Raw genomic sequence first — 13,597 nt, 5'->3', positions numbered from 1 at the left:
ATTCGTTCACAGTGATTTATTTTTTTCATTTAAAGTATAATTAACATCATTCTCCCTGGCAGACTACTTATGAAAAATCAGAGGTTTAAAAAATCTGAAGAAGAAGCCTGTGTTAATTTGAAAAATATACTGTCATGGGCATTAAGTATTTTTTAGGTCATTAAAATCACATGCATGTAACTTTATAAAATGGCTAATAAATTTAAATATCCACTTATTTAAAATAAAATTGAAACAGACATTCCTAATTGGTTGTTAGCTTTACCTATGGATAGTATCTCACTTTTATTTTTCCATAAATTATTCTTTTTTTTCTTAGGATAGCTTTTTGATTCTAGCCTTTTATTGTTTATTTATTTGTTTCTTTTACTAACAATATAAATAATAGGTATATGGGCTTTAAAGTCAGCCTGCTTTCAAATCCTGTTCCTTTAATAAAAGATGTGTGACCTTTACAAAGTCATTTAGTCTCTCTAATCCACAGTTTTCTTCATTTTTAAAATGGATTCAATAATGGATAGTACCTTGTGGTAGTATGTTGACAATTAAATGTAATTTGTACATTTAAAGTGCTTTAGCATGGTGCCTAAACGTTAAGGTCTGTACTAAGATTAGCTATTATCATTATTATAATTTATTATAATTTTTATTATCAATTCCTAAATCTCTTTTCATCTTCTGCTTTCACTCTTTTTTTTTTTTGACTGCACCTTGTAGCTTTCGGGATCTTAGTTCCCTAACCAGGGATAGAACCCATGCCCTCTGCAGTGGAAGCACAGAATCCTAGTCATTGGATCGCCAGGGAATTCCCTGCCTTTACTCTTTTTTCCTTGATAGCAAAATTCTACTTTGCAATTCTATAAAAGCCTGACTTCCTACAGAATCTTCTTGTTTTGAGGATCCCTTCATGAAACTCAGGACTTTTTAGGTTTCTTGAAGTGACTATTTAGGAAATATTTTCTAATGCATATTTGATTTATTTCTTAATTTATAAAACAAGAAGTCAGTCTGCTATGCCATTTTACAAATCACGTAGAGGATTTTGAAATCTACTTATTGGGAGATCATTGTCTATTATTGCCTTCATTTCTACTGTTATCTTCTTTTCTCAGATTCATATCTCTACATGTTGATAACATCTGTCTGTGCTTTTTATTTTCCATTCCTCTTCTTTGATTTAATTAGTATTATTTCCATTTCATTTGTGTCATGAATACAAGAGTAATAAAACAAGGTCTTTCATTTGTTCTAACTTGTATTTTTTTTAATGCTGGTGTTATTTTTATCTGCTTAGGGGCCCAAAGTTTTTCCACCTATAAACAGTTGTATTTTTTTCAATTTATTTTCATCTTTGTGTCTGTTCTGTATATTATTCCTTAAAATGTATTAATATGGGGCTTCCCTGGTGGCGCAGTGGTTGAGAGTCCGCCTGCCGATGCAGGGGACATGGGTTCGTGCCCCGGTCCGGGAAGATCCCACATGCTGCGGAGTGGCTGGGCCTGTGAGCCACGGCTCCTGAGCCTGCGCGTCCGGAGCCTGTGCTCTGCAACGGGAGAGGCCACAACAGGGAGAGGCCACAACTGCCAAAAAAAAAAAAAAAAAAAGTATTAGTATGAATCAGGTGTCCAAACTGAGATCATTATTTTTCTAGCCAGTTTTCACTATTTCATTAACTCTACATATATGGGAAGAAGTCTTGATCTCAGATAAGGTTCAGCATGCATATCACTAATATTTACTGAGTGCCAGTTGTTGTGCTAAGTCGTTTCAATTATTGAGCATCAGCAGTGCATCAGATACTTTCAAGTATTTTCTTTTCTTTAACTTTATAACTCTGTGAGATAGTTATTCATTCAGCAATTATATTTGATCAGTCACAGTAATAATAGTATATGGCAGGTGAGTGCTCCAGTGAAGGTATGCACATTTAAAAAAGCCAGGGGGTGGGGGGATGGAAACTGTTACTGAATACCTGCAGTATTCTTACAGCAACCTTCTGAGTTTAGTACTATTATTATTCCCACTTAAGATGTGGAAACTGAGGCACAGAGAAGTTACTCAAAAATCACACAACTAACAAGGAGTGGAATTAGGACTTGAAGCCATGCAGCCTGGCTTTAGAGCATATTTAATATGGACTTCAGGACATGCTTAATGTGGACTTTTTGCCAAGTGAACAAATCAGTTACTTTAAGGAGCTAATAACAACTAGAAAAGGAAAAAAGCATTAGGAAATTAGTAGAATAGTTACTGTGATCATTATTTATTAAAATTATTCATGACATGGCCTGTTTTGCTCCTAGAAGCCATCTATGCTTCTGAAACATAGCAGATGTTTTAGAACATTAACTACAATTGTTTTTGTGGGAAATTTCCTGAAGTTTGATTTAGATGTCTTCTCCATCTTCGTTTCTACCTATCCCCATATGACTCCATGTGTTCCATGGGCTAACTAACCATAAAAATCAAAACCAAAAATAAACCTTGAGCCCATTATTCTTAGTGCTCATATGCTATGCAAAAACAGGTGTAAGTACCAATTTGCTTGCATGTATTTTTTTCTAATATTTGTAATACCATTTATTGCTAATTATGTTAAATTATGAAACTAGGAGAGTAAGAATTTTCAGGTTCCTATGTAAGTGAAAATTTAAATTTTTTGATGTTTGAGATTGTATAGGAATACTTAATTGTTTATGTAGCATTTCACTGAAGAATATTTTTATGTCATTGCTATAAACAATATTTATTTAAATCTTTTAAAATGTTTTTTCCCCACTTTTCTTTTTTTAATTACTCTGAAGGTATTTGGTAGCCTTAGGCTGTATTAAACCACTTTGTGACCTGTTGACTGTCATGGACTCTAAAATAGTCCAAGTGGCTTTAAATGGACTTGAAAATATTTTACGTCTTGGAGAACAAGAATGTAAGCAGAATGGAATAGGGATTAATCCATACTGTGCCCTCATTGAAGAAGCATATGGTAAGCAGTCAAAAATTTATAATTACTATCAACTTTTTAAATTGAGATACAAGTGATATATTGGTTTCATGTATATAACATAGTGATTCAATATTTGTATATACTGCAAAATGAGCATAATAATTTTAGTTCATGTCATGAAACATAGTTAAAAATTTTTTTTCTTGTAATGAGAACTCTTCAGATTTACTCTCTTAGAAGCTTTCAAACATACAGTACAGTATTATTAACTATAGTCCCCATTGCTGTACATTACTTCCCCAAAGCTTGTACAAACTAGAAGTTTGTGCCTTTTGGCAGCCCCTTTCACCCATATAATTCACCCCCGACCTGCTGCCTCTGGCAACCGCCAATCTGTCTGTGCTCTGTATCTATGAGCTCGTTTTTTGTTTGTTTGTTTATTTTTTTAGATTCTACATATAAGTGATATTATACAGTATTTGTCTTTATCTATGACTTGTTTCACTGACTGTAATGCCCTTAGGGTCCATCCAGGTTGTTGCAAATGGCAAGATTTCCTTCTATTTTATGGCTGAATAATATTCCACTGGATATGGAATGAATATATATATATATATATATATATACACACACACACACACACATATACATATACATTTTCTTATCCATTCATTCTTTGATGGATACTTAGATTGCTTCCATGTCTGGGCTATTGCAAATAATGCTTAAGTGAACATGAGGGTTCATATATTTTTTGAGTTAGTGTTTTCATTTTCTTCAGATAAATGCCCAGAAGTAGAATTGCTGGATTATACAACACTTATATTTTTAATTTTTTGAGGAACCTCTGTACTGTTTTCCATAGTGGTTGCATCAGTTTACATTCCCACCAACACTGCACAAGGGTTCCTTTTCTCCACATCCTTGCCAACGCTTGTTATCTTGTCTTTTTCATAATAGTTATTCTAACAGGTGTAAAGTGATACCTTGTTGTGGTTTTGATTTGCATTTCCCTGATGATTAATGATGTTGAGCATCTTTTCATGTACCTGCTGGCCATCTGTGTATCTCCTTTGGAAAAATGTCCATTCAGATATTCTGCCCATTTTTTAATTGGATGGTTTGGTTTTATGCTATTGAGTTGTATGAATTCTTTATATATTTTGGATATTAAACCCCTACCAGGTATATGATTTGCAAGTACTTTCTCTCATTTCATAGGTTATCTTTTCATATTATTGATGTTTTCCTTTGCTGTGCAGAAGTTTTTTATTGTGATGTGGTCCCACTTGTTTATCTTTACTTTTGTGGTCTTTTCCTTTGGCATCAACTTCAAAATTCAAAAAACCATCGCCAAGACGAATGTCGAGGAGCTTACCACCTATATTTTCTTCTAGGAGCTTTATGGTTTCATGTGTTACATTTGAGTCTTTAATCCATTTGGAGTTAGCTTTTGAGTATGGTGTAAGATGGTGGTCCAGTTTCATTCTTTTGCATGTAGCTATCATTTTCACAGCATCACTTATTGAAAAGACTGTCCTTTTCCCCTATTGCATATTCTTGGCTCCTTTGTCATAAATTAATTGACTATATATGTGGGTTTATTTCTGGGCTCTCTACTCTGTTCCACTGATCTGCTTATATGCCAATACTATACTGTTTTGGTTATTATAGCTTTATAATATAGTGTGTAAATCAGGGAGCATGATGCCTCCAGCTGTGTTCTTTCTCAAGATTTCTTTGGCTATTTGGGTTCTTTTGTGGTTCTATACAAATTTCAGATTAATTGTTATATTTCTGTGAAAAATGCCGTTGGAATTTTGATGGAGATTGTATTGGATCTGTAGATTGCTTTGGATAGTATGAACATTTTAACAGTATTAATTCTTCTAATCCATGAGCATAGAATGTCTTTGTTTATGTGTGTCTTCTTTAGTTTCTTTCATCATAGTTTTCATTGTACAGGTCTTTCATGAACCTTCTTGGTTAAGTTTATTCCAAGGCATTTTATTCTTTTTGATGGAATTGTAAATGGGATTGTTTTCCTTATTTCTCTTTCTGATAGTTTGTTATTAGGGTATAGAAATGCAACAGATTTTTGTATATTGATTTTATATCCTGTGGCTTTACTGAATTCATTGATTAGTTATAACAATTTTTTGGTGGGGTCTACAATTTTCTGTATATAATATGTCATCTGCAAATGGTGACAGTTTTACTTCTTCATTTCTGAATTGAATGACTTTTATTTCTTTTTATTGCCTAATTGCTCTGGCTAGGACTTCCATTACTATGTTGAATAAAAGTGATGAGAATGGACAATCTTGTCTTGTTCCTGATCTTCGAGGAAAAGCTTTCAGCTTTCCACTGTTGAGTATGATGTTACCTGTGGGCTTGTCATATATGGCCTTTATTATGTTAAGGTACATTCACTATATACCCACTTTGTTGAGAGTTAGTCAATTCTTAATTATCTACCATAGGCATTTTCCCCCTCTAATTCTATAAAAATATTTTGTGTAAAAGCAGTATAATATTTTTGATATCTTTTTTTTACAGTTACCCTTAATTCTATTATCTTAACAATTTTTATTATTTACCATCCTTTTTACATTGTCCTTATGCAGAATTAGTTTACATTGATATAATTGCAGTCCATGTATAGTTTGGTGTTCTACTTTTAACATTTTGGAGAAATTTTACATTTTATCCAAACAATACATAATTTCTATGATTTGCATAATTTTCTGTGATTTGCAATAGCCACATAATGTTATAAAAAGAGAATGTTGCATGCTGTTTTAGCCATATTAAGTGGGGTTTTAGCCACACTCTTGTAGTTGACCATTAGTTTGTTTCCAATTTGTTTTGTACTTTACATATGCCAAAATAAACATCTTTCTGATACTTATTTTTTAATATTTTTATTAAAAATATTATATCATATATTTTAATATTTATAATATACAAAATAATAATATACAAATAATACAAAATATACAAAAATATAATATTTATTAATATTTTTCTTCTGTTGAGTTAATACTTGGGGATAAAATTTCAAGGATATTATTGCTGAGCTTGGGCACAAACTTCTTTTTAAGTTTTTGATATGTTTTCTCATTTTGCTTTCTGAAGGCATGTTACTTGGCAGTGTCACTGCCTCTTACTTGTTGATTTTGTTGATTTAGCCAATGTAAAATGGTACCACCAAGTTGTTTTTCTGTGTTTCTTGTTTTATTTCATTTAGCAAGTGGTGTGTATTTTCCATGTGTTAGTATATTTCCTTATCTCAATTACATCTTTATTATACTTTGTCCAGTTACCAACTTGTCGCTTTTTGTAAAATTTTGAATTTATTTTATTTTATTTTAATACAGCTTTTCTCCCATCCTTTTTACCTTTTTAATTTAATGAGATAAACTGTGTTCTTTTATAATTAATAAATGGTTCAGCCTAATATTCTATTCCTTCAAAGTTTACAAAGTCATTGTCCTCACAGAGATTTGATGAAAATTATTTTATTTATTGGCTAGATTTTTCTGATTGGAGTCTTAAAATATTTAACTTAACTCACATGGAATTTATTTTAGGATAACACATGAATCTAAGTCAGTATTTTTTCCTCTCAATATATTTCCATTAAATATTCACTTTCTATCTTAAGTCCTATTATATTATATGGTTGAGTCAAGCTTTTATTTGTGATTCTTGAACCAAGCCTGGGAGATCACTTTGCCTTTATTTCAAATTATATAATGTCAATGGTTAAAACATCATATAAATAAAAGTTATCAATCACTTATATAAGAATATTTCCTTACTACAATCATTATTTTGATCCCAAGTTATACTAGAGTTTAGGCTATTCTATGATTGTATATAGATGTGACTACTTTGCTTATTCCTTATATCCTGCAATCATATAATTGAAGAGGTTTATCTGTAATAAGTGAAAAAGATTTTTAGCATCACCCAGACTTGTATGTAGATTATTTTCTTGTGAGCAATAAAATAGAGCACTGTAGATTCTCCTTATACTATCGAAATGAGCTTTTTCAGTTTCACTTATAGGCTGTATTGGATATGCAAATAGTATTCATTTATCCTTATTGATACATTTTGGCTCATTCTGTGAGAGAACTTGTGTGGTAGCTTGCTTGTATTTTAGTTTTTTTTATTTTGTTGCTTTCCCTTTTTGTGCTTTTTATTTAGCACAGTTACTCTGGAAACAACTTGTGGAGTTACATAATGTAAAACTGTCATTTTAAAATTCAGAAACTAAAGTACAGAGGAACCAAACTTATTTGGGAAAAATCACACAACTAGAAGGGTGGAGTCTATGATCTTCTTACTCCCCAGCCTGTGCTTATTCTTCATACCACATTGCCCCATTCTTTCATCCTTGAAGTATAAGGCATAAGTGTTGGCTATCAGTATGTGCAAAAATTAGATTAAAGTTATGATATCACTTATATGTAGAATCTAAAAAATACTACAAACTAGTGAATATAACAAAAAAGCAGACTCTTATAGAGTAAACTAGTGGTTACCTGTGGGGTGGGGGAGTGGGAAGTACAAACTATTGGGTGTAAGATAGGCTCAAGGATGTAGTATACAGCACAGGGAATATAGCCAATATTTTGTAATAACTGTAAATGGAAAGTAACCTTTAAAAATTGTATTTTAAGCTTTTTAATTAGATAAAAATAACAGTCCAATTGCCAGTGGACTGATGGATGCTATTGATTCATTATTTTGACTTAAATATATGTTGAAATTCGAGTAACAACTTTGTTTTTGTACATATGCTTTGCGTTAATAGGCCTGGATAAAATCGAATTTCTTCAAAGTCATGAAAATCAGGAAATTTACCAAAAGGCTTTTGATCTGATTGAACATTACTTTGGTGTAGAAGATGACGACTCCAGTATTGTACCTCACGTGGATGAAAACCAACAACAGTTTGTATTTCAGCAGCAGGAAGCACCAATGGAAGGGTTTCAACTTTAACTTGGTAGGAGGAAAAATTAATGGCTAAAAAGGGTAGCTTCAGATATCTCCCTTTTCTTGTAATGTCATTAGGAATATTTGATGTGTTTTTATGTAGAACAAAAAAGAAAGACGTTAATGCACTTTTAAAAAGCAAAACAAAAGTTTCCATCCATATGCAACCTTTTATTATAGTTTTGTTGTTATTTTGGTGTGCCTGTATATATGTCTTTCATCGTTTTTTTGTATCTATTTGTGAACAGTTAAATACATTATGAGATTATTTAATAATTTAAGCCTGAAAAGGAAAACTTTAGTAAAGTATTACAATAATGGTTCTGAATTTTTCTAGCATTCTTAGAAACTGCACATTAGCAGTACAGCTGTCGATAATTGCATTTTGGCAGTAAGTTTGATATGCCCATTCTTACTAAATCTACCTCTCAAAGCAAAAACAAAACAAAAGAGCTTCAGAAGCATGAAACAGAGAAAAAGCTAAATTAGAATGTGAAAATAGCTATTACCTTAAATTATAAATCACTGTGCTATGTTATACTTTGCAAAAAAAAATGACTACAGAAAACCTGTAAAAGTTACTTATAAAATACAGAAGAAATATTGTACTGATAATCAATTAAAATGTGGCAATTGTGAAGAGAGAAGCTGTTCTTCATGTTGAACACATTAAAATGATTACACAACATTTAAATGTTTGTGTTTTTAACATATAAACACTATTATATTAGTATATTTTGTATTTTGACCAAATATGCCAACATTTTTGAAATAGTGTTTTATTATTTTTTCACTGCTCATTTTAAAGAGCATCATGAGATGCCATCATGAATCTAAAGTAGTGCTGCATAGCAAAAATAATACTGTATTCCTTTCTCTGATTTTTCAGAGCAGTAATTGAAAAGTTTCACTTTTGATGTAATAATGAACTTAGGTACTTGAATGGCAAAATTCTCCTGAAGAAATCACCTTGTTATGTGTTAAATTTTATTAAATGGACTTAATGGTTTGGACACAAAAGGATGCTATTCATGAAAATTACTAAGGATTCTTTAATTGGTTGAACCCTATATTAGGATTTTTTTCCCCTTTGGTGATCCTCAAAGGGTCAAACTGCTGCTTGTTAATGAACCATCGTATTAGATTACATTTGTATCAGATTCGTCAATATGATGTATGTGTTTATGTATTAACAGCAAAAACCTCTTCATACTGTGGAACTTTAAAAAAAGTTTCAATAGAAAATTATATATATATTTATTTACAGATACATATATATGTGTGTGTCTGTGTGTTTTTCTCACGGTACTAGGTAGTTTTCTAAGCAGATATGGTACTGTTGAATCAGTCTTTTCATTAGTATAGTTATGTGCAGGCTATTTACATTTCCAATTGTATACCTAAAATACTTGTTTAAAACTTAGTTTACTGATGTTTTAAGATGGGAACTAAAAGCATTTTTGATATGATTCATAGTCTATTCTGTAAAGGAAGGTTTCATTTATGATAGCATTTATAATGTTTCTGCTGGAAATCAGAGGTATGTTACAAGAAGGAAATGTATATAGGAGTACTTTTAAATAGTGTGACACTTTGTAAATTAAATATCATGAAACTAAGCTTTTGGCAAGACACTTAAAAACCTACAAGCTATACAATACAGGTTTAAATGGTGTCCACAATGCTGACTGCATCTGCCAAACCTCTTTTATATTGTTAAGTAGAAGATTGTATCTGTGCCCTTTTTATTGTAGTAGAAGTTATGAAGTTCAGTATATGTATATTCAAAAGAACAGGGTAGTTATATTAAAGATCACCAAATTGATGGTGAATTTATCAGATAAACACTTTTTTGTGATGCAGATAGTCTATAAGTATCAGGTGACAGGGTGTTCCACTCTTTCTAATCAACTGAACTTGTTAATGCAGCATAATTCATAAACTAACCAGCTGTGCCTGCTTTTTTTTTTGAGGACCCTGTAGTCACATTAATAAATCTTTAAGCTAAGTCTTTCAAACAAAATAGTTCTTACAGAAGGAAAAATAATAGAATGACCTTTGAGGGGAGGATTTTTAAATTTTTGCCAGTGAAATAAGCATTATATCTCTAAGTATAGAATTTGACCATATTTTAAGCATTTATATATAAAATTATATTTAATTCATTGGATCTGTTACTTGGGTAATTAATTTGATTAGATGTGAATGCAAGGGGTAATATGTAATAGTTGGTGTGGTGATGACTTTATTGAACCAATACTAGCAAATACTTTGTTCCTAAAAATTTTTTTAATATGACTACTCTTTTCAAATGTACTATTTTAAATGCTCCAAAATGTATTTTCATTAATCTTCACTGACCCTTGTGGGAAAATTTTTCTTTTTTCAACTTGCTTTCCTAAGATTTATTATATTTTAATCCGAGAGAAACTGTGCCAAAAAAAAAAAAAAGAAAACATGTTGTAAAAGGGCAATGCATGCAACATTAATGTAAAAATCAAGAGAATACTTGAAAGAGTCCTTTACATTTATTGAATTAAATTCGGTGTTTTATTTTTGTCTAATTTGAATTTTTACTAGCTGATCTATGCAATTATGCTTACTTGTTTTATATTTGTAAGTACTTGACTCAATGCCCTGGGGTTTTTTTTACTCTAAGTTTTATTTTGAAAATTGTTCCTAGAACTTAATTTTTAGTGTCATTTTGTTCACTTGCTGGTAGCACTAGAACAAGCAAGCAAAAAATAAAAACCAAAAAAAAGTGATAAAATCTGTTGGCACAGAAACAGCATATCATTTGGTAACTGTAAAACCTATTTGCAGATAAAGGTTGATTTTTTGGATAAAGGACTTTTGTTGGACAAAGATTACTTCATATTTTTTCTTCATATTTTGCCTTCATATTTTTTGCCTTCATATTTTTTCTTAAGGAAGTTGCCTTCATATTTTTTCTTCTCTCAAGAAGGAGCATTATGGATAAAGTAATTATAATACAAAGTCTTCGTGGATTTTTGTTGCTGTTCTAAATTCAGCAATCTACTGGCTGCTTTGTGAAACTGTGAAATCAAAGTAATTGTTGTTAACCTTTACTCATTTTAGTTCATAGCATTACTGTTTTATGAAATGTAACATATTAGGAGCCAATATGATGGATCTCTAAAAGGATAATGCATCTTTAAATTCTAATTGGGAAGTGGGATGAGGGGAAGATATTCTTGCCAAACTAAATAAACCAACATTTGAGTAGTATGCAATATTATGAAATGTTACAGCACTATATTAAAAATAATAAAATACTATTTTACGATTGCATTTATATAAGTGTCTGTTTCATTTGTTTTCACTTATGATTGTATATGCCTAATAAAGCAAAAATAGATGCCCTGATTCATTAAAATTCCATCCCCTTTCTAAAACCAGTAAGATTTCATTGGTAGCATTATCTGATAAAGTAGTATGTTGCTTTTATTTTAGAACTTGTATATTCAGCTGTAACGGGGAACATATCCAATTTATCTTTGTAGCTCAAGTCTTGGCAGCTAGTGGGACATTCACATGTTTCAGCTGAGATTATTTTTCCTTTTCTGTTATTTTAATGCAGTACAATGCATTTATTTAAGGCTTAGAGTTTTAAACCTAATAAATACGAGGGAATGTCTGATTTAACTTCCTTAATACTGTGAAACACAAAATCACACAGTAGCCAAGCTTAGGCCCTCCTAGCTTACTGTTTTTATTTTTTTCTTCTTCCATTACCATGGTTTTCTGTTGTTCATTTTTTTTGTGGGGCGGGGTGTTTGTTTGTTTAGGCTGGCGTCATTTCCTTCAGTATTTGAAACTATGTTAATCACAGAATAGTGAAACTAATTGGATCAATTATTTTTAGGGTTTCTTGCTCCCAGTAAAGTGGTCAGCAATTTTAGTGGGAAATGAATTCCTGAAAATGTATGAAAATATAATGTACAGGTCAAACAATAGATTTAAACACGCAGTGGAGTTCCCATCGCAGAAATCCTTAAGTATACCCTTTAATTATGTGTTTGCTCAGTTGTATATTTGTTCTTTCATTTTTTTCCTTTCATATTTGAACAGTTTACCACTGAAATTAAATGAGCATATGATTCCCCCCTTTCAGGACATCTAATGATATTCATGTTTGCTTCAGTAGTTTAAGTTTTAAGAGATACATATATCATATCATTATTAGTAGCACTTTAACATTTCAATTTTCCATTCTGTTTTGAAATAAAAATTTCAAGTAGTTGCACTTGCAAGCACTGCTCTATAGCACTACCAGAACTAAAATGTTGATTGGGAGCAACCCCACCAAGTAAAGAGCTCGGAGTGTTCACTAGTTTATGCATAAATATTTAAATTTGGAAACAGTAGGCAGTTTAGGGAATTTAATGTGCAATTCCCCAAAGTACCTGTTATTTAAAAATTGGGAGTTTTAAACTTTGGACAATATTACTTTTGAGGGATACCTCCTGTTCCCTTTCAGTTATGGTTGTTTTTTTAAACTGTTCTAAAAAAGCATGGCAAAATTTAATACATTCTTTGTTTAGGGTTTCAGCATGACTATTTTCTGAGCATTCCAACTTTTTCTTTTCTTTTTACATCTTTATTGGAGTATAATTGCTTTACAACGGTGTGTTAGTTTCTGCGTTATAACAAAGTGAATCAGTTATACATACACCTATGTTCCCATATCTCCTCCCTCTTGCGTCTCCCTCCCTCCCACCCTCCCTATTCCACCCCTCTAGGTGGTCACAAACCACCAAGCTGATCTCCCTGTGCTATGCGGCTGCTTCCCACTAGCTATATACCTTACGTTTGGTAGTGTATATATGTCCATGCCACTCTCTCGCTTTGTCACAGCTTAGCCTTCCCCCTCCCCATATCCTCAAGTCCATTCTCTAGTAGGTCTCTGTCTTTATTCCTGTCTTACCCCTAGGCTCTTCATGAGATTTTTATGTTTCTTAAATTCCATATATATGTGTTAGCATACAGTATTTGTCTTTCTCTTTCTGACTTACTTCACTCTGTATGACAGACTCTAGGTCCATCCACCTCATTACAAATAGTTCAGTTTCGTTTCTTTTTATGCGTGAGTAATATTCCATTGTATATATGTGCCACATCGTCTATCCATTCATCCAATGATGGACACTTAGGTTGTTTCCATCTCCTGGCTATTGTAAATAGAGCTGCAATAAACATTTTGGTACATGACTCTTTTTGAATTATGGTTTTCTCAGGGTATATGCCCAGTAGTGGAATTGCTGGGTCATACGGTAGTTCTATTTGTAGTTTTTTAAGGAACCTCCATACTGTTCTCCATAGTGGCTGTACCAATTCACATTCCCACCAGCAGTGCAAGAGTGTTCCCTTTTCTCGACACCCTCTCCAGCATTTGTTTCTAGAGTTTTTGATGATGGCCATTCTGACCAGTGGGAGATGATATCTCATTGTAGTTTTGATTTGCATTTCTCTAATGATTAATGATATTGAGCATTCTTTCATGTGTTTGTTGGCAGTCTGTATATCTTCTTTGGAGAAATGTCTATTTAGGTCTTCTGCCCATTTCTGGATTGGGTTGTTTGTTTTTTTGTTATTGAGCTGCATGAGCTGCTTGTAAATTTTGGA

At 32.0% G+C, this 13,597-nt stretch overlaps 1 protein-coding gene across 1 annotated transcript in view; it reads left to right on the top strand.

Moving 5' to 3' along the window:
• Positions 1-8,662, top strand: part of KPNA5 (karyopherin subunit alpha 5) — a 42,879-nt gene extending 34,217 nt beyond the window's left edge. The window contains exons 13-14 of the mRNA XM_024756678.1: positions 2,805-2,983; positions 7,770-8,662. Coding sequence (XP_024612446.1) covers positions 2,805-2,983; positions 7,770-7,957 — 367 coding nt within the window. The 3' untranslated portion in view covers positions 7,958-8,662. The remainder of the gene's footprint in view (positions 1-2,804; positions 2,984-7,769) is intronic.
• The last annotated feature ends 4,935 nt before the right edge of the window (positions 8,663-13,597 follow it).

Source organism: Neophocaena asiaeorientalis, unplaced genomic scaffold (genome assembly GCF_003031525.2).
Source record: "Neophocaena asiaeorientalis asiaeorientalis breed wild unplaced genomic scaffold, Neophocaena_asiaeorientalis_V1.1 scaffold125, whole genome shotgun sequence".
NCBI lineage: Eukaryota > Metazoa > Chordata > Mammalia > Artiodactyla > Phocoenidae > Neophocaena > Neophocaena asiaeorientalis.
Note: the sequence above shows the minus strand (reverse complement) of the source record. Positions and strands in the feature narration are given on the sequence as shown.